The 21,566-nt window shown below is 39.5% G+C and overlaps 1 protein-coding gene across 1 annotated transcript; it reads right to left on the bottom strand.

The window, feature by feature from the left end:
* Positions 1 to 4,917: 4,917 nt before the first annotated feature.
* ACOD1 (aconitate decarboxylase 1) lies at positions 4,918 to 21,524 on the bottom strand. The gene is made up of 5 exons (XM_086934860.1): positions 21,424 to 21,524; positions 19,509 to 19,670; positions 18,229 to 18,318; positions 10,660 to 10,865; positions 4,918 to 7,107 (listed from the first exon to the last, which is right to left on the bottom strand). Exons 1-5 carry the CDS (start codon positions 21,433 to 21,435, stop codon positions 6,159 to 6,161), a joined length of 1,419 nt encoding a protein of 472 aa, XP_086790986.1. The 5' UTR covers positions 21,436 to 21,524; the 3' UTR covers positions 4,918 to 6,158.
* Positions 21,525 to 21,566: the final 42 nt, after the last annotated feature.

Here is a 21,566-nt window from a genome sequence, read left to right as displayed (position 1 = left end):
TTATTAAATAATAATATACTACTAAAAATACTACTTTGACTAAAAATAATCATTAAAAACACTACATTACTTATAATTATTTAAAAAACGATATTATTGTAAACTATGTTTTTGTAAACGATATTTATTACAACTATATTAATGTTAACGATATTACTTACCTGTCTGTCGATATTCTGGTCAGACGATATTTTTGTCATCGATATTTCTTCCTGTAGATATTTTTGCAGCGATATTTATGTTAGTCGATATTTTTACGACGATATTCCTGCTCTGTACCGATAGATAGATAGATAGATAGATAGATAGATAGATAGATAGATAGATAGATAGATAGATAGATAGATAGATAGATAGATAGATAGATAGATAGATAGATAATCTTTATGTCAACTGCTGTAACAGCAAATTCGCACATGTATCTTTGCACTCTGCATGTAGCTCCAGCCTCAAAATGTATTTGTGATTTCTCCAGATATTGCAAAAGTCATCAGGTCAGATGTCAGTTGTGCCTGATCAGAACCCAGGAGCTCATTTACAAGCCCTGTGTGCTGCCAGAACGTCACTTTTTGTTACATACCGGTGGCGCACAGGGCTTAGCCATATCTACAATGCCATATTAAGCCAACCTGCATGGCTTTTTATGGCCTTGTAGATATGGAGTGAGGCAACGCAGCCATGGTGCAAGGGTGCCTGCATTGGCGCATGGCAGCCAATTAAGTGCCAGGCAGGGAAAGAGAACAAGAATGCACCAAATCTGATATATATGGCAAATTCCTGCCATTTTCTTGTGCCAAAGAAAGGCTTGCGATTCTACCCTATCACAAAATATTTCAAATGAGGCCCCCAGTTTGTAAAGCGCTCCCACTCCCAAACCTGAGGCCGAAAATCTAACAAGAACTGGATGAAGGGACAGTAATAACAGCAATGGTCTCTCGGGCACTGAAGGACAAAGCCAATATAATATTCGAGCTTTCCCAGAATAAACTCCTGCTCCTTTTGCAGGTTTCGTGCATTTCCCATTAGGGTTGCAGTTTCTGCTCTACATAGCTTGGAAATGGAGACATCTTTTTTAGGAGGTTGGGGGGTGCTAAGGGATTATCATTTACTTAAATAAAAGGTTGTTGTTTTTGCACGGACAGTGCCTACGTCTAGTGATGCTTACAACAAATCTGATATTAAACTTTGAACCTTTCAGATTGTATGTCTTCATTCGGCAGGAAGGATTTTCTGAGCTTCACTGTAACATAATGAGCTGACTTACTGTTCAATGGGACCTTTGCAACTGCTCAACCCATTCCTCATCAATCTACTGGATTATGGGTTTGAGCACATCCCACATGGAGAATCCACTAGAGAGCAGGACTGATAGAGGCAATGCACTTAGGCAAGAGGGAATATGTGTGTGTGTGCATGCATGTGTGTGTCTGTGTGTAAATGTATGGGTATTGTCAATGTTTAAAAGATATTATTTATCGTATTGTATGGAATTAAAAATTAAATAAATATGTTCACAGCTATGTTTAAAAAGAAAATCTATTTAGAGATAATCTAACCACAAATTGACTAAAACGGAGGCCTAAATTACTAGTTTCAAAGAGTATAAAAGGGAGAGTAATGCTTTCCTTCTCTGAGTCCATGTCAGATTTCCTTCCTAGAATCTGTGATATCCTGATGTTTTATTTCATAATTGTAAAAGAGGCAACGTGAGAGCAGCCAGCTGTTTAATTCTCCTTCTCCTTCACACATATGCTGGAGAAGGAGAACTGACAACATGGTTAATACTGAGAAATAGTGATTTTATGTACATCCCTGGCCCATGTGTTAGACCAAGTAAGGACATGGCATTGGGCACAACTGGGGTACAATGTCCTTATAGAAGGTTCAGGGAATAACAGTCCTCCCTTGCTTTTCCACAAGGCCATTCATTGGGAGTGGCCTTTTAGGAACATGGGGGCCAATTCCAGTACTGCACTTCCAACTTCAGCCCCTGGACATGGTGGATACATTTTTAAACACTCCTGCTCATGAGATGGCCAGACAGGCTGGGGGACCTGATGTGAAGCCTATGTTTTTTTTTAAATCACTCCATGGAAGCATGACAGGCCGGAGAGAGTAGTCTAAAAGTAGATAGACCTAAGTCCCCCCCATATGTGTATTACCTGCTCCTCATTAAACTGTACAAAATTCAGCAGAGATTGACTGAAAAAGATGACCGCACTATGTAGAGTCCTTTCTTCCCCGCACTTCTAGGCAGGTCAACAAGTGCATTCCGCCGCTGTTATCCACATTGCACCAGATGAAGGCAACACAGTATATTCTGCAGTGTTTGTGGGAGTGCAAACCACCGGCTCGGATAACAGCACATACTAAAGTGCAGCCCTTAGAAACTATTAATTCAGCCCACTGCGATTTTTTTCATTTTTCATGGAGCATGAGAAAGACGTATCTAGCATTCAGTGTCCACACACTTTAGTGGTCTTTTACAGAAAAAAACTTTAATCTCCTTGAAATTAGGTTACTATTACACAATGGATCTCTGCTCAATGAAGGTACAGGAAAGTACGCTTGCTATGTGTGCATGTGTGCACATATGTTGTGTGTCTTGGTGTGCATGAATGATGTGAAAGCCAAACGAATTAGCTTGTTTGCATCTTGATGACTGCAAATTCTATGAGTTTGCTGGAGCAGGAATCCGTTTAAATAAAACTCAGTTTACTATCACACAGGCTGATTCCCACTTAGAGAAGATCAGAAGCAATACATCACATAAATTAGAATCACTATTTCTAAGTCTAATGAGAGTTTTGTACCAGTTAAAGGGTTTTATTTAGAAAGTCATCTTTTTTCATATCACAAATAATCAATTTTAGTCATTAGAATCTTATTAGAAAATCAGTAATCAATGATCAATCAATAAACAAATGTATTGCAATAAAGCACTAAGCACATTCCATAAAGGAAAGAATCCCTATTCTAGGTATTGTGAGAGACAAGGTGTCAGTGAGAACCCATAAAGAGTTTTGATTCATGAGAGAGAGTAAGGGTTCAAGCATAAAGCTTCAGCATATAAAGCAGATCAATAATTCAAAAATCAATCAAGGTGGAAGGTCCCATAAAGAGAGATTCAAGAAACTCAGTAGAGTCTCAGAGCAACTTGGAATACAGATAAAGCGATACGGATAAGATCGGCAGCAACAGTACCAACCGCAAATGGCAATGGGGTAAAAGAATGTGGAAAAAGGATGTACCATGTTACAACGCATACTATTACAACTACCTACCATTACAACGCGACCATTACAACGCATACCATTACAACGCATAGCGCTTTGAGGTGCTGGATAGTGGTAAGTATAATTTACTATTCTAACTCCAGTCCCCGTGGACCCTAGGGAAGGTGTTGGATAGTAAATTATACTTATTCCCTATCCTAGAGCGCCCCCCAGCGCAATGCGTTGTAATGGTATGCGTTGTAAAAGTCGCGTTGTAATGGTAGTGCGGAGTAAAAGATGCGTTGTAACGGGTGTATACCGTGGAGAAAGCGTACCTACTCTAGGAACACACATTAATTACAGAAAACTCATTCTAGAGCTTGCAACATGTAGCTTCTTCTATTCCAGTCAACCAATAAGCTTTCAGTTCTCTTCTGGGAACAGGAGCACTCCTCTTCTTGTCACACGAATACAATAATTTACAGACAGCAATGTTAGGTTTGTAACTTCATTGTAACAGTTATAAGTTCATGTGGAACACTTTCCCATTCAAGACTGCTTTCCCACACATTATACTACGTCTAAACATCTAAATATTAAATAGTACGTTTTACAATTAATGATCTATGAAGAACTCGAAACATCTGTATTACCCAAAAAAGAAAATATTAGGCTATTAACCCATTCATTGGAAAGGACAAGTAAGCTAAAAAGGTTAAGTTCATGTGTAAATGATGCATTTTTTATGAGGTTTTATTCATTAAGCAACCATTTCTAACCATGTTTTTTTAACAGTGGTCTTTGTGTAAAAGAAATATTCTGCAGAGTTTAGCTAAAAGGAATTATGGAATTATTAGTTATTAAAAATAAATCATGGAAAGGTGAAGAGTTAAATATTTTATGTGTGTTTCAAAAAAACTAGCTTGTTAAGCAATGTTGCTCTAGGCATTTGAAGCCTAGTACGAATAAATATGATCACTTAGTGCATTTTCTACATTTAAAAGCATTACATTTTTCTTTAAGTTTGCATGTTAATTCTGTACATTTATCATGAACTATATTATTTTATCTCTATTATTAAAACGCCTTTACAACATTGCATAAAGTAGTCCAGTCTAACTAGGAAATAGGCCCAAAGATATAAGGGACGGGCTGCAAACTTACCTGCATAACTGGGACATGCCTGACGTCCCCATTAGACAGTGCAGAACTGCCCAGCGACAGGCACACTAGACAGGCCATCAAAGTAGGAATTTTACTCTTATTGTTGTTGATGTGCCCTGCCTTAATGGCAAATGAATATTTGATATCACATCGGGCAATACATGTCACCTACACATATTGGAGCTGTGAAATGTACACTCAGACTTGCTAACTGCAGGGTATGATGTATACACCACAAATGAAAAAAGATTGTGTGGGAATTTTCTTTCTTATCTCTTTCTCTTTTCCCCCCCCAAAAGCCTCTCTGATCCTGGCAGCTGGATACTCAACATGTTAAGTGCCAATGTCATAATTCATGCAGTTTTGTGGGTTTTCGGTTTTTCTTTTGAGTAACTTCCTCAAAATGATAACAGAATAAATAAATAAATAAAATAAGCAAGCCATTCTTAAGCGAGCTCATTGGCAGTCCTCATTTCAGCATATTATCATAAAAAGATGAACAAGAAATATTTTGAAAGAATTTTCACATTTCAACTAGTGTTTTCAGAACAGTAGTTTATTATTGTAAAATAACCACAAATACGCTGTATTGTTCAGGTGTTCAGAAAATGTTTTTTCATTAGTGTTTGATCGTACAATATCACCGACACACATATAGCACTCTTAAAAAAGAATTCATCAAATGCAATATTTGAAAATACATTTCAGCTATGTTACAGGTTGACTTTATGCTTCTATAAAGTTTTACTCTCCTCCCACAAGCACATAGTTTCACTCAGAAAAAAATAATTATAGTTTCTTTGCATTCTTTGCTGTTTCTACATAATTTCTTAATCCATAGTTCATGTGGTTGAGTGTTTCTGTTCTGTGTGCAGTGCATGGGTAATTGCATTGATGTGTGTGTGCGTGTGTGTGTAGATGAACACGCGTGAAATTGCAGAAATTGTTTTCATGTATGCTTAGTAGGCTTGTCATGAGCTGACTCTTTCTACTGCACAACATCAGCTACAGGGGAGGGTTTTTCATGAAGAGTAAGAGCCACTATTAGTGAGCGAAACATTCTCTCAAGTTTAATCACTGCTGTTTAAGCGCACAGGATATCTGCCAGTGTGAGATGAAAAGTTTACCTTCACTTTTTCAGCTTAGTTGATAATTCTGCAGAATGTTGAAACATACTCAATCACTATTCATGTTTCCAGGTATACCTATTCTGCCCACTGCAACAGGGGAGACTCTACTGTATTTCCAGTTGTGTCCTTGCTCAGTGACTATGATTACTTCTCTGTGTCTGTCTTGGGCCCATTGAACTCTAATACTGATTGTGCCCCATCGCTTCTCCTGGAAGACACTTCAATTTATTTACCACATTTGCTGCGAAGAAGACTGCCTTTGTGCTGCTCTGTGGATTACCATGACATGTTTTACTTCATCACTCTTTGGAGACAAACCATAGTTGAAATATGAGCTCCTTTATGGTACTCATATCCACAGGTGGTTTCGTATCTCTGTCATATCACCACCTCCTCTATCATATCACAGAATCTACATTAAAATCCCAGTTAGTGTATGGGGGACTGAAACCTACAGCTCATCAGTTGTAATCCAAGCACTGCGATTTTGTTGGAAGTATCTAGTTGTGATTCTGATTACCAGGAGAGACTCAAACTGTCCTGACAAGAATTGGTTCAGAAGGATTCTGTTGAAATTCCTGTGAATGAAAGGATCAGACTTACAGATCTCCAGCAACTGGCCATGTAACTTCTGTCACTTAGTTCACTGTCAAAGACGTACCATTTGATCTGCAGTAGACATTTCCCTAAGCCTAAGCAAAGAACTCAAGACAGAACAATCAACAACATTTTCTAATTTCTCTACAGTCTCAATAATGCCATCAACTGCTTCCCTTGAGAGAACCGTGGATGCGTTTGACCTAAACTTCTTTACTAAATCCTCCTGGCTGAGAGGCTTTCTCCAATGACCATAGAAGGTGTCACAGCGCTCCGTGATTATAACACCATTCTGCAGTGTGACACTTATTTCACAGTAAAGTTTCTCAAAGTTTGGCTTATTGTCTTTGGGGTTCTCCACCTGCATTTTCTGTAGTAACTGCTTCAGCTGTGGTCTTTGAATGTTGTCATCGCTAAACGATTGCACAGACATGTGTCCATCAAGCAGGGCTGAGCATGCATTGAACTGGAATGAATGCCGGGCCTCGTGCTCGGAATTCGGGAATGGCCGGTTGACATACTTGGCATCTGGAACCTTCAGAACAATTTTCTGGATGGTATCAATGGGGAGCAATTCATCAGTTTCTACTATGTGCTTCCTGACTGAGCATGCTGCATCCGCCACCCAGTGCATCCCGAGGTGAGCGGGAAACCTTTTGATTGCCACGTCTTGTTCACCCAGCAGCCATGTGTAGGAGTTCAGAGAAGGCAGCATCTGTGGAGCATAATCTGCATAAAAGGCCCCAAATCCAGACTCGAGATCTAATATCTGCTTGTTTCCTTCCAGGCCTAGGTATGCTAAGCAGGCTGCTTCCAGCCCATTCTTAGCTGCATTGCCTATGTGCAGAGGCTTCGTCTGGGTAGCCGCATTTGCCATTGGAGCACCTGAATATGACGCAGCAATTGCCAAAGCTTCTCGGCATCCAGACAGCTGTAGTCCCATAAACTTTGCAGCTGCTGCTGCACTTCCTAATGTGCCAACCACTGCTGGAGGATGAAACCTGGTTGGAAAAAAAACATAAGGGTGAATATAGAATACATCAAGCAGACATGAAAAGCAAAAAAACAAGACTCAGAATAGTATTTAAGGCTGTGATTTACATGTAATATTTTGAAAAAGTAGCAGATTGCAAGAGCGTTTAGAGATATAACAATCCTTGCATGTGGAAGGCTCTCATGGGCATCAATGTCAGTGCTAGTAAAGAAGCTCACCAGGTTTGGAGAGGTATCTGGACTGTGAATCAACTGGGACAAGTCCAGGTTATTCCTGCTTGTGGGCTTAAGAAACATAGGGCCTGATTCACAGAATGAACTTACTACTTTTGTCATTCACAGAATGCACTTACTACTTTTGGTATTCACAGAATGAACTTACTCATTTCGGTATTCACAGAAGTTAGGACTACTAACTTTAGGACTCCTAAATGCCTTCTGTGAATACCGAAAGTCTTAAAATTAGGATTTTTCTCAATTTAGTAGTAGTAAAGTTAGGACTCCTAACTTTAGGACTCCTAAATGCCTTCTGTGTATACCGAAAGTCCTAAAATTACGATTTTTCTCAATTTAGTAGTAGTAAAGTTAGGACTACTAACTTTAGGACTCCTAAATGCCTTCTGTGAATACCGAAAGTCTTAAAATTAGGATTTTTCTCAATTTAGTAGTAGTAAAGTTAGGGCTCCTAACTTTAGGACTCCTAAATGCCTCCTGTGAATACCGAAAGTCTTAAAATTAGGATTTTTCTCAATTTAGTAGTAGTAAAGTTAGGACTCCTAACTTTACTACTACTAAATTGAGAAAAATCGTAATTTTAGGACTTTCGGTATTCACAGAAGGCATTTAGGAGTCCTAAAGTTAGGAGTCCTAACTTTACTACTACTAAATTGAGAAAAATCCTAATTTTAAGACTTTCGGTATTCACAGAAGGCATTTAGGAGTCCTAAAGTTAGTAGTCCTAACTTCTGTGAATACCGAAATGAGTAAGTTCATTCTGTGAATACCAAAAGTAGTAAGTGCATTCTGTGAATACCAAAAGTAGTAAGTTCATTCTGTGAATGCCAAAAGTAGTAAGTTCATTCTGTGAATCGGGCCCAGGGATAGTAACTACTATACTAATGGTGGACTACATTGGGAAACTACAAATGTTCAATATCAAGGTGTTATGTGATAAGAGAACTCAATAAATGCTCGACATGAGCAGGATCATAGCTTGGTTATAGAATTTGATCGCATTTTTTAATTCATTGCTGTTATCTGTAATGGAGAGATTCTCCTTACCTAAACTGGAATTCCTACCATGTTACCTATACGAGGTTGTAGGTCTTGGTGACTCCTTTGATTAGTGAACCATTTAAAGAAATAAACCATTATTGGTCTCACTGGTTTGGGCAGGTAAGAGGTGGTGCAGAAAATAAGCTCTTTTAAAATAACCAAGAGAACAGGGAAGACTGAGATTAACAGCTATAAATTCTGAACTAGCTGGGCCTGTGCAACCACACATGTTGCTATAAAAGCACCAGGAAATCCTGAATGGGTAGCCACTGTGCTATATGAGCTTCTTTACATAACATATAAATGAAATGACATCACAAATGCAACTCACAGTGGAATGCCTAGATGAAGAGAATACTGGAAAATAAGCTGTTACAGGGCACACATAGTCAAGAAGCACTACTAGACCTTATAATGATGGCCAAAAAGGTCTGGGTTATATATCTATATATTATGAGACAGGTGGGATAGGTGTGGGAGAGAATTGTTAAAGTTGTACTGAGAGCACTCCCATTTGTGAGGGCTATGAGATTGTGAAGGATCATAATCTTCAAAAAATAGCATAAGATTTGCCAATAGGATGGCAGGAAGGGATGCAAAACAATAGGAGATCTATATCTCAATGACAGCTTTATCACTTTCAGGAAGGCATTGGATCGGGTTAGTTCTTACTGTACAGCACTCCTCAAGAAACTGGGGGTAGATGTATCAACATTCCCCTTTGCGATTTCTAAATAACGATTTTTAAGGAATCGCTATTTAGAAATCGCAAAATGGGATGTATGTAAAAAATCGCTATTTATTAGCGATTTCTTAATCTTCCTTATTTGCGATTTCGCCCATAGGAATGATTGTGAAATACATCTCAAATTGTGATTCGCAATATGCTAATCGCAAAATGAGAATAATTTCAAGGGTGCAGGGGTGTCTCTAGGACAACAGATACAAAAGTGTGAAGAGGGTGTTTCTAGGACACCCTGCTGCACCCCTGAAATTAACATATGTGTGCATATGGCGCACATACATGTGCGTCACATGCCACCTTCAAAAATGCCAAATTGTGCATTTTTTAAAGAATTCCCAACTTACCATCAACTACAAGTTGGTGGTAATTTGCGATTTCTTAACCAAAATTCACAATTAGAAAATGCTACATACATAGCATTTAAGGAATCGCAAAATTGCGATTCCTTAAATGCTATAGCAACATAAGGAATCACAAATATTTGCGATTCCTTATTTTGCGATTTTTTGATGCATTCCAAAACATGCAAAAAGACCGTTTGCGATTCGCAAACACCGGAATTCTGCGAATTCCGGCCTTTGCAAATCGCAAATGGCTTGATACATCTAGGCCCTGGTTTTATAAACTCTTAAAACATGTCCTTCATAATTACAACATTCATTGGCTGCAGCTTTCTGGAATGAATCCAGACGTAGAGGGAGAGAAAAATGTCTTTCAACCTCAAGCCGACACAGGTTTGGGAGATATTCACCCTCCAAAATGGAATGGATTCAGGTTGGTTGCAGAGTTTTACATTACACAGTTCCACAAACACTCAAAGGAAAGTTGAAATTCTACAATCTAAGGACCCGATTTATTCTTTGGCGTAGGATTAAGTGCTGTCGCCCTGGTGGAGTATTTTTCCCCCCGCTATAGCGATGGTACTCCCCCTGCCAAATTTAGAGATGTCCATTGGCCCAACAGACATTTCTTACATTTGCAGGAACCACTGTCAGGTGGTTCCTGTAAATGCATTGGAAGTTTGATGGACATCTCCATCAACATGCTGGAGCCATACATCACATGTTCAATGTTTTCTTATGTTTAAAAACAAAATCCCCAAGCAGAAATCTGTTCTTGAAAATCAAAATAGCAATGACTCCTTCAGCATAGGAGTTTTCTCCCGCGGTGTGGGTGTCATTTGGCAGTGTTCACTGCCCCTTGCAGCCAGGCTTTACCTGGCGGTGGCAGACAGTGGGAAATGGACAAATGTTTGCCCACTCTAAAGAGAGTAAGCAAACCCATGGCCAAACCTACAATCCCCCTTTGTCTGTCATACAGTCATAGATGCATGTAGAAGGCAAAGACGGTATAGTCATAGTGGTCAACATACTGAAGTTCTGCCCGATTCTAAATGATGCAGGCAGAACTTTACTTTGGCAGAGAGGGTACTCCATCACTTTTGAAGTTTGCATTTAGGTCAGTACCAGAATGTCACATTTAGCTCTGCTGTCCAATATTTGTTCCTAAACATATTTCAGGTACTTAATATCAGGCTTACCTTTTGGGAATATCGCTGGCTTCATTGGAAAAACGCATAAGTCGGCCCTGTACTTCAATGCCCACATTGAAGGCTAAAAGCAGATCAAGTCCTGAGTACTTCTGCTTGGGGGGCATGGCTTCTGCTATAGAAATCAAAGTGGGAAGAACAGCCCCTGATGGGTGTGTGGCTGGGTGCCACGTATCATCAAAATCCATTGAGTGAATCTAAAAGGAAAGGTGTAAATAAATACATTTAATGATAAATCATTGTATACATATATGACCACAGTAAGAAGATCTCGCATTGAAGTTCAACACAAAATGACTGTAAGGGATTGAAAAAGCAGGACTACTTAGAGAGCCCAAGCTTCAAATGTACAATTTGTGTTTCTGTCATTCAAATTTGCATCATTTTAAATGCAGGCAGATAAAATAGTTTAGCACATAGGTTCTGTTGATGGGTCTTGTACAAAAAGGGTTCACACCAGGAAAGAACAGGGCACATTGATATTGTAGCATTTCACCTGCTCTTGAAATAAGGAAGGAGGGTAACAGGTTTTGCCTCAATCTTTTAAAATTTGGCACACAATCTTTTTGTTATCTTCCATGTTATTTAGGCAATAAAAAACATTGCAAGATTGACTGGATCAGTTTTTGACCTACTACAGATCTGTATTGTCTACATCTCAGTTTTTTCCATCAAATTATTTTAGATCCTAACTGACATATTTTAGTAACTGAAAATATGTTTGAGTCTGCACTAGCCTACTTCCTTTATAAACAAGTTCTGCCAAATCCAATAGGTCATGCCTTGGCAAACTGGTCCAACCGGCATCAGATGGGCATGCTACAAACATAACAAGCATTGAAAGGAAATATAAAAAATAAATAAAAAGCACACTTGGAAACTGTCGCTGACGTGTAAGGAGCTATTTTAAAGAGGATGAGAACAATGCACACAGGATTAGTGCATTCACTCAAATTGAAAGGAGCCGATGGGTAAAGTGGGCTTTCCCATTACCCCATGCTGTGTGCCTCATGGGCGAAAGCCAATATGAACAACAGTTAAACAGATCAATGGATGAAGCCCACTGCATAAAAGCCCCTCTATGTGTCCACATTTGATATATATATATATATATTCACTGAAAAAACCATAGGTTATAGACCATATATAGTTAGGAAATAGCATTTACAAAACCTTGAAAATTCACTGGAAAAACCATAGGTTATAGACCATATATAGTTAGGAATTAGCATTTACAAAACCTTATTTTACTCACACAAAACCATTGAAATTCGCATATATAGTTAGTTGCACTAACTATATATCGCGCACCAGCAATCCACTGCTGATGATGTCACATATTACATCATTCATGACATGGTCAGTGACATCACTGATGACATCACTGATGACATCTCAAATGACATCACTGATGACATCAATGATGACAACATCACGTGACTGTATGTTTCTGTAAAGTTAAAATATGTCTTACATATTGAAGAATGAGTGGATGTATAAGTGTCTGGATGAAGGATTTAGTAGGTGCATGACTGACTGTATGAGTGAGTGATTAAATGTGTCTCACTGAGTGCATGGGTTAGTGACTAAACTGTCTTAATTCGTGCATCATTATGTCTGTTGTTCTGTAAACTGCTGCATGTGTTGATCAGTAGCTACAAGAGTAACTATATGGGTTATTGATTGGTTGCCCAAGTATTTGCATGGGAGACTGAGTGTGTGTGTGGGTGGATGGGAGGTGTATGACACTGTGCATAGATGTGTGAGCAGTTTATTCACTAGATGTATGGGTTCAAAAGTGCATGTGGAAACAGCTGTATGGGCGGTTGACTGTGTGCATGAGTGTATTGGTTAGTGAATGGATATCTCAGTGCTACATGTCAAAGTAAGTACATATGTAAAACACAGTACATGTGAGAGTTGACATATATAAATAACTGTGTATAAGAGCCAGTGAATGTGTGAGTGGCTGTATGGATCATTGTGAACTTGTATCAGGGATTGTATAAGAGAGTAAATATGTGTTAGTATATGTTTGAATAAGTAAGGTGTGTATAACTGTATAGTTGAGGAAATGGAGGTGTGATTGATTCTTTGCATGACTGACTAGGTGTGTGAGTAACTCCATGGATGAGTGACAGTCTGTGAGTGTCTGTTTACACTGATTGTATCTAAGGTTATATTAGAGTCTGAAGAGGTTCATGCTATTATCACATGAATGAAATCATCAGTGATGTGATCAGTGTTGTCATTTGAGATGTCATCAGTGATATCATTTGAGATGTCATCAGTGATGTCATCAGTGATGTCATTTGAGATGTCATCAGTGATGTCATCAGTGATGTCACTGACCATGTCATGAATGATGTAATATGTGACATCATCAGCAGTGGATTGCGGGTGCGCGATATATAGTTAGTGCAACTAACTATATATGCGAATTTCAATGGTTTGTGTGAGTAAAATAAGGTTGTGTAAATGCTAATTCCTAACTATATATGGTCTATAACCTATGGTTTTTTCAGTGAATTTTCAAGGTTTTGTAAATGCTAATTCCTAACTATATATGGTCTATAACCTATGGTTTTTTCAGTGAATTTCAATGGTTTTTTAATTGCAAATATCAAAAGCTGTAAAATGTATTCTTCTTTTAAAGGAAAAATATATTTTTTATGTATTTAATATAATTTTTTTATGTATATAAATTATTAATATTTTTTTTTTCGCTACCGGTCCGCGCACCGGGTAGCTTCCCGTTAGCTCAATTTGGTGCCGCGACCCGATCCGCGCACCGGGAAACGTTCCGTTAGCACAACTGCCGCATTCGAAAACAACATCGTAAGCGGGACGTATCGCGTTGCCGCGTAATGCATCTTATGACGCGCCGCGTTAGCGCACTCGGAAGTGCTCCGGAGCGCGACCCGAGGCGCTAAGCGCAGCACCCCGGAAGCGCTCCGGGCGCGGAGTGGGACGCGTAACGTAAGCGTAACAGGTCATGTGACCTGAAAATAACACTTTTCATGGTTTAGAACATTTTTTTTTCCCAAATGATGAAAGCCCCCACCTTTTTTCCTCACTCTGACTTTCATCTTTGTGAGAGGAAGACCTGTTTCTGCTTGTTCAGTCATGGCATCTGTAGTAGCTGCAGCTGGTGGACCCCCACCACCACCACAACCACCTAGGAGGGAAGGACCACCTGCAAAGTTCCTTCCAAACCCAGAGGAAGAGGAGGTAGAGCCGAGGCAGTTCTTGCGTGAAGAGCCCCGGCAATCCGACCGCTTAGACCATTTTATATGGCAATTTTTTTCTTACCCTCGAGGGCAAAAAAAGGTCAATGCCCGGCTGGTGACATGCCTCATTGCGATGCAGTTCTGTCCCGAGGCACAGACAAAAAGTATAGAGGTGGCATCCAATCAATTATAGCGTTGCTGAGGTGCGTCACCTCCAGGATAACCCACCAATATTATTTTACCCTCAGAAAACCTAGGGGGTAAGGATATGTCTCCCGTACCCCCTTATACCCATTCCCAACATTGTTTATCCTCCTTCTTGTGACTAAATTCGTCTGAAACACAAGATGGCGGACTCCCGTTATGCTACCAGTGAGCTACCCGGTTCGTGTACCGGGTAGCGCTTCCACCGCGAAAAATCGAAAATTTTTTTTTTTATTTTGCCCCGCGTGGCCCTTTAATAGCCTCCACATCAATCCTAGGGGGTCAGGAGGGGTCTACCTTGCCCCTTTCATTCATTTCCCCCTTCGTTTATTTCCACCTCTTGTTTCTCGATCCTACCGAGAGACAAGGGGCCCGATGTAGGTAAATCCCATTTACCGATTTTGAAATACCGAATTTTACCGATTCGGTATTTCAAAATCGGTAAATGGGATGTAGGTCCCAACATCTGGATTCGTTACCGAATCCTTAACAATTCATTAATTACCGATTCGGTAAATACCGAATCGGTAATGCTCATTCATTCCTGTGGGCTTTGAAGCCCATAGGAATGATTAGGCATTACTGATTCGGTATTTACCAAATCGGTAATTAATGAATTCACAAGGGTGCAGGGGGTGTCACTTTGACACCGTCTAGCACCCCCAAAACGGGCATGTGTGCAATGTGGCACACAGACATGCCCTAAGGGCACGTCTGTCTGACACATGGCACATGTGTACATGCACAGATGTGCATGTACACAGGAATCGGTATTTTACCATGGATTTGTATTCCATGGTAAAATACCGATTCTGTAAGCGATGTGCCAATGGATAATTGGCTACCCACATAGCATTTTCGGTAATTTTACCGAATCGGTAAATATTACCGACTCGGTAAATATTACCGAATCGGTAATTATTACCGAATCGGTACTTATTACCGATTCGGTAATAATAACGATTCGGTAAAATTACCGAATATGTGCACCTACATCTCCCTAGCCCTTTACCGATCGGAAACGGCCGAAAATCGGTATTTTGGGCCGATTCCGATCGGTAAAGGGCTACCTACATCTGGCCCAAGATGGCGGCTGCTCCGGACTGTTTAGAATGTTGACAGTCACCGATCCGCTTCTCCTCGCGAAGTTCCGTTACGCGTCTGGTACGCGAACCGGGGCGCTAACCGGGTCGCTGTCACAGATATATATATTTTTTTGAACCTTAATTTCTCAAAATCCACTGGAGCACATATCTTGAGACCTAGCAAAGGCACATCGGGCAAACAGTCTCTACAATTTTGCCAAGTTTCATAGAAATCCATTCAGCCGTTCGACCTAAAAGTGAGTCCAACCGCCCTATGGAAAACTCAATGTTAAAAACACGTTTTGGGACCCCCCTTTTTTCTCGGCCCCTGCTTGACGAAACCCCCCCCAAACTTTCAGGAGACGCTCAGAAACAAAATGTGCCATTTTCCTGAAAATTTCAGCCAATTGCGTCCATCAACGCCAAAGTTATTTAACATAGAATTTTCAGAAATCCCTATTAAAAAAAATCCTAACTATGTATACCTACGTATATATACCTCGTCGCGCAAGTTATAGTGAGTCCATCTAACTATAACGTGGGAATTTCAATGGTTTTATATCAGTAAAATTTCCAGCTAACTATAACTGGTGTGAAACCTATGGTTTTTTCAGTGAATTTAATAGGTTTTTTAAATGCTAATTCCTAACTATAACTGGTGTGAAACCTATGGTTTTTTCAGTGAATTTCATAGGTTTTTTAAATGCTAATTCCTAACTATAACTGGTGTGAAACCTATGGTTTTTTCAGTGAATATATATATATATATAATTTCTATGGCAAAACGAAACCCCTCATTTTGTTCCTTTTCAAATTAAATGTATTAAGTGTTACCACTTTACTCCAATCAAGATGACTTCAGGTGTGCCATACTTTTGTCATAGGTAAGACTGTTAGCGTTCTAGTTGTTCTTTAGAACACTCTGGGACATTCTGTCATTGGGCTATAGTTGGGCTACATCTGGCTGATATTTGGGCTACATTTGGGCTCTTTTGTCTCTGGTGGACATCTTGGGAGACTGCATATCAGAATTTTTTTAATGAAATATAAGAGGATTTGAGAAGTCACTCAAAATGTGCCCTAATTTTTCTTTCTTCAGCAATTATCATAATTTCTATGGCAAAATGAACCCCCTCATTTTGTTCCTTTGCAAATTAAATGTTTTAAGTGTTAACACTTTATTCCAATCAAGATGACTTCAGGTGTGCCATACTTTTGTCATAAGTAAGACTGTTAGCGCTCTAGTTGTTCTTTAGGACACTCTGGGACATTCTGTCATTGGGCTATAGTTGGGCTACATCTGGCTGATATTTGGGCTACATTTGGTTTTTTTGTCTCTGGTGGCCATCTTTGGGCTACATTGGGCTACATTGGGCTACATTTGGGCTCTAACATATATATAGCCCAATGTAGCCCAATATATATTTTTCAAAGTTAATTTTCGGAAAAACCACTGGAGCATATATCTTGAGACATAGCAAAGGCACATCAGGGTACCAGTCCCTACAATTTTGCCAAGTTTGGTGGAAATCCATTCAGCCGTTCGGGCTAAAAGTGAGTCCAACCGCCCTATGGAAAACTCAATGTTAAAAACACGTTTTAGGACCCCCCTTTTTTCTCGGCCCCTGCTTGACGAAACCCCACCAAACTTTCAAGGGACGCTCGGAAACAAAATGTGCCATTTTCCTGAAAATTTCAGCCAATTCCGTCCATCAACGCCAAAGTTATTCAACATAGAATTTTCAGAAATCCCTATTCAAAAAAATCCTAACTATATGTACCTACTGGCGACCGCCAGTAGGTAATATATATATATATATATATATATATATATATATATATATATATATATATATATATATATATATATATATATATATATATATTTTAAACAATAACCTGCGAGTTAGCTAAATCTTTCTCAAAGGAGATCTAGGAACAGAATATGGTTCCTAATTTCTGCCTGGCTGGACTTCAGTTTTAGTGATGAGAGCCAGACCTAAGCAATTAGCAGCACCGAGTATGAGAATGTTTATATTGTCATTGAAATTGGCCTGCCTAAAAAAAACGATATTTGGTCTTGTGTCTGATTCAGGACACCCAGGGAAGAAATTGCCACGTATCATACGATGTAGACTCCTCTGTCACTTAGCAGTAATTATTCTCTGAGTGCTGAGCTTCAACCCGCTACAACCCTTCCCACATGCTTTTGTCTCTTGCCATACAGCACACTGAAGAGGCTTGGCCCCCAATTAACAAGATTCTGGAGTGACACAGTCCAGGAAAGTGGGTGGAGCATTGATAATGAAGGACTTATAGAAGTTAAATTAAGCAGATGTCTAAGGTGGAACACACTTATAGGGACTGGAAGCAGACCAGATTGGAGAAATGGTGGAGCTGGCTGGAGAGAGAGGTGTTAAAAAGATTTCAATGTGGGAATGGTGTCAGAGATCATATAGACTCAAAGTTTGTGTAGGAACATGCCGAAACTATCAGAAGGTGAATGGAAAGCTCACCAGGCATGGTGGATGGCAAGATGGACGCACACACACACAATATTTGGTTTGATGAAGATTTTGAGGATAGAGTTGTAAGGTGAAAGGTGAGCCTGTTTCACTTAAGAAAAAAACACATACATTGGTACAGTCCATATCTATGCCCAGAAAATAGACATTAATATTAGTGTGCTCAGTCGACATCTTTTGTGTTGCTTCCACTCTTTTTCGACCTCTCAACTACAGAGCATACTAAATTTGCCTTTGCTGCTTTTGCTGGCTCTTTTATGAAGACAGAACTTTAATCAAGAAAGGTGCCAGTCTCTGAATAACACGGTGACATTCTTCAATACAATTTTGTGTCACTCTCCATCAAATGGTTTTATTGATATCTCTTGAAATACTTTACTCTTCCGATGGTTGACTGGTATTGTAGTGTTTAGTAGGCCCACACAAATCAACAGAGAAAGGGATAAAGGCAGTAATAATTGCCTTAATAACACATTGATTAATATTTTTACACAAAAAATCTTTAAAGGTTCTTACGGCAACTCCATTGGTGAAGGAAGCGTACAGAGGAGGAAGTCTGAGATTTGATTGGCCCCAGACGGTGCTGGATCTGTCAGAGCTGTAGATCTGGAAAACAACAAATGCGATGAATGCTGAGACCAGCTAATCATTTCAGGGAGGCAGGTAACAAAAGATTATGCATCATATACAAAAAAAGCCCTTGTTACGCGTTACACATCAAGTCGGACTTTTAGAGGTTCCCCAATTCTTCTTTTTAGTTGGGGGAAGTTCTAGTACCTACTTATGAAGCCACTCGTATGTGTATTTAAAGATAAAGGCTGGTCCTGTGCTAGAAGGTGATTCTTACAAGTCTAAGAAAAATACTAAATATGTATGTGTTTAGGAAGTGCCTCACGTAGGCAACCACCAAGGAGCGATTGGCAGGTTCTCGCCAGCTTGCTCGATCTCTCATCATCAGCACTTTCCTAAAAAGGAACTAAAACCAACACCCAAAACATGTGTGGAAAAATTGTATCTATGTGACCTAAAAACTACTAACTGTGTATGCTACACATCCAAACATATGTGCTCCCTATAGATCCCCATCAAGGGAGAAGAACTTCTTCCTCACAAGCACTATAACGTTTAAAAATGAGCACGCTGCATTTGTAGTGCCCCCACTCGTAATAAAAACCATACATCGTTTAGACCATTTTAAGGAGAACGGCCGACATGAAAAGTGAAGTGGCAATGAAACATGTTGTAAACGTTGTAGTGCTTGTGAGAAAGAAGCTCTCCTCCCATTGACGGGGATCTATAGGGAACATATATGTTTAGATATCCCAATCCCAATCATTCATAGCCTATAAGAAATCACTGGGCCACTCCTCACTCACCGGACATTTGGGAGAATATCTCTCATGACAATGCAGATATACTGATAAAATGACCAGTAACTGGCCAGTCATGGCATCATTAAATCAAGTGCAAAGACAATCTCATTCAATTTATACCTCAAAAGTAAGTAATTGGGAGATCAATGCTGATTCAAAATAACGGTCTGTCTAAGCAATAGTGGAAGTGATGGCCACCATGCATAGTTCAGTAATGTTTAAGTATGAAACTTAATTTTAGCATATAGATACATTAATTCTGATTGTGACCATACAACACATGCTTCATTTAATAGGAGATGTCATAGATAGTCTTAAAAAAAATCTCTCCTTGATCCCGACATTCATTGAGGCAATTTAAGAGAAACAAAGCAGAACTAGTTTCACAATATACCTTGATTACCAGGGGTGCAGAATTCTTACCTTGCTATATTGCAAGACCTTTTGGAAGACCTCGGTGCCGGTACCCAGGAGCCCGACTCCCAGGGTGTCCAGGATCATACGCTTGCTCCTCTGAAGCACCGACTCTGTCAGGTGGCCAATTGTCAAGCCATGAACCATGCCAGCCATACTTCCTGTCACAGTCTAGAAATAAGCAACATTTGATTCAATCAATTGAAGAAGAATCAACAAACAACACCCATTTCTATAACTCTTGACACTTTTCCATTTACATTCATTTATGCCAACCCCCAACATCATTTGTGCTTTTATATCTCAAGAAAATGTGTCCGATTCTTCTCATCAGACGATGTCAATCAAAAATATTCAAAAGGTTTCACTAATGGCAGACCGTAAGTATTCTAAATGCACATAACATGACATAGCGGAGAGCTCCATGTCTAAACATTGTCATGCCTTAGCAAGACAATAAAGTATTAGCGAGAATAAAGTAGACTGCGCAGTCACAAAGTGGCATGCTGGGAATCCACAACTGCAACTCAAGACTCAATATTTTGGCATTTACTGGTAATTTTACCAAATATTTACAAAATACCACAAAATGATTCATATCTTGCTACTTTAATCGTTTTTATTACTTGGCTCAACGTTATATGTTTTATCACCTTGAGAAATGTAAAAGGCGGACTCACCTTGCCAAGATTTAAAAATGCAACCAACACACAGACATGGGGGGTAGACCTGGGAACGGGTCAAAATGCTATGCCTTCCCAAGGGAGGCATAAGGAGGAGAAATATATTTATTTTTCTAAAATGTTTCTCTTTCTACATCACACGCAGAGAGGAAAAAGCCACAATGGATTATTTTTTTGTGTCGGAATTTTCCCTTCCTCCAAAAAACAATCCTGTGTGCAATGCAGGCCCCCTTGCACTGTAGTGCAAGGGTGCCTGCATTGGCACTAGTCAGCCAAAAGTGTGCCATTGCAAGGAGAGAGCAGGAATGTGCCATATCTTGACAAATATGGTGCATTTCTACCATTTCACACAGCGCACCAAGGCGTCTTGCTCTACTGCATTTCTTGAACAAATTATAAATATGATCTGATCATATGTCCTGGCATAACTGAACTTCTCAACTGCACATGGGTGAGTCTTACTCATCTGCCTGTGCAAAATAGTTATTAGTGAACCTAGGGCCACATATACGAAGGCATTTTGCATATGCAAAAGGTCCAATTCACAAAAAAGGCTATCAGCACTCTTGGAGATTCATACAAACATTTAACACCTCCAGTCTATACAAACCTTCAGACACAACCTCGACAAACCATGCTGAGCACACATACATGCCAAAGCATGTAATATTAGACCAGGCAGCAAATAGCGCTGTGAGACAACGCTTTTAACACAAAAGGTAAAGGTGTGCAAATAACAAGGGAAATAACTATGCAGGCAGCTAGATAGTGGGAAGCTGAAACCCATTCAGTTTCAAAACTGACACACTCCTATGGGCAGAACCGTGTTTGGAAATGTTTCCACGCGCAAAAATGTGGCAGACAAATATATCACAATTACACCACTTCCTTTTCACATTTGTTTCAGGTTTTGCATTTCCTACTGTACAAACTGCAAAAGCCTTCACAGGGCAAGCACTGTCCTTTGCTTATTAGGATGTTGAACATTTGCAAAGATTGAAAATGAATGTCTGTTGCCCCAAGAAATGTAAATTACCTCCACGGTGAAAAGATGGCTCAATAATTTGGATGAAAATCAATACTGAGCAAAATAAAAATGTTCACACGCACACTACAAATGTTGTTTCTTTGCGAAACAAAAAAGGATAGATTCTTTAGAGAGCTAGTGGATACAGACACAGTTCGGGTGATGGAAAGGCGAGGGGTTAACTGCAAAAAGAATTTAAAACAAATTCACTTACTTTAGCAAACATCTTCTCGGACGTCTAGGTTTGGTTCTTATTACAAACAGATACTCAACTGCTGTCTGGTGTGAAGTTACTCGTTAACCCTGCGTGCGTATATATTTGCTAAGTTCTCTCTGTGCCTTTATATACTGTGACCG

This window comes from Lissotriton vulgaris, chromosome 8, assembly GCF_964263255.1.
Source record: "Lissotriton vulgaris chromosome 8, aLisVul1.2, whole genome shotgun sequence".
NCBI lineage: Eukaryota > Metazoa > Chordata > Amphibia > Caudata > Salamandridae > Lissotriton > Lissotriton vulgaris.
Note: the sequence above shows the minus strand (reverse complement) of the source record. Positions and strands in the feature narration are given on the sequence as shown.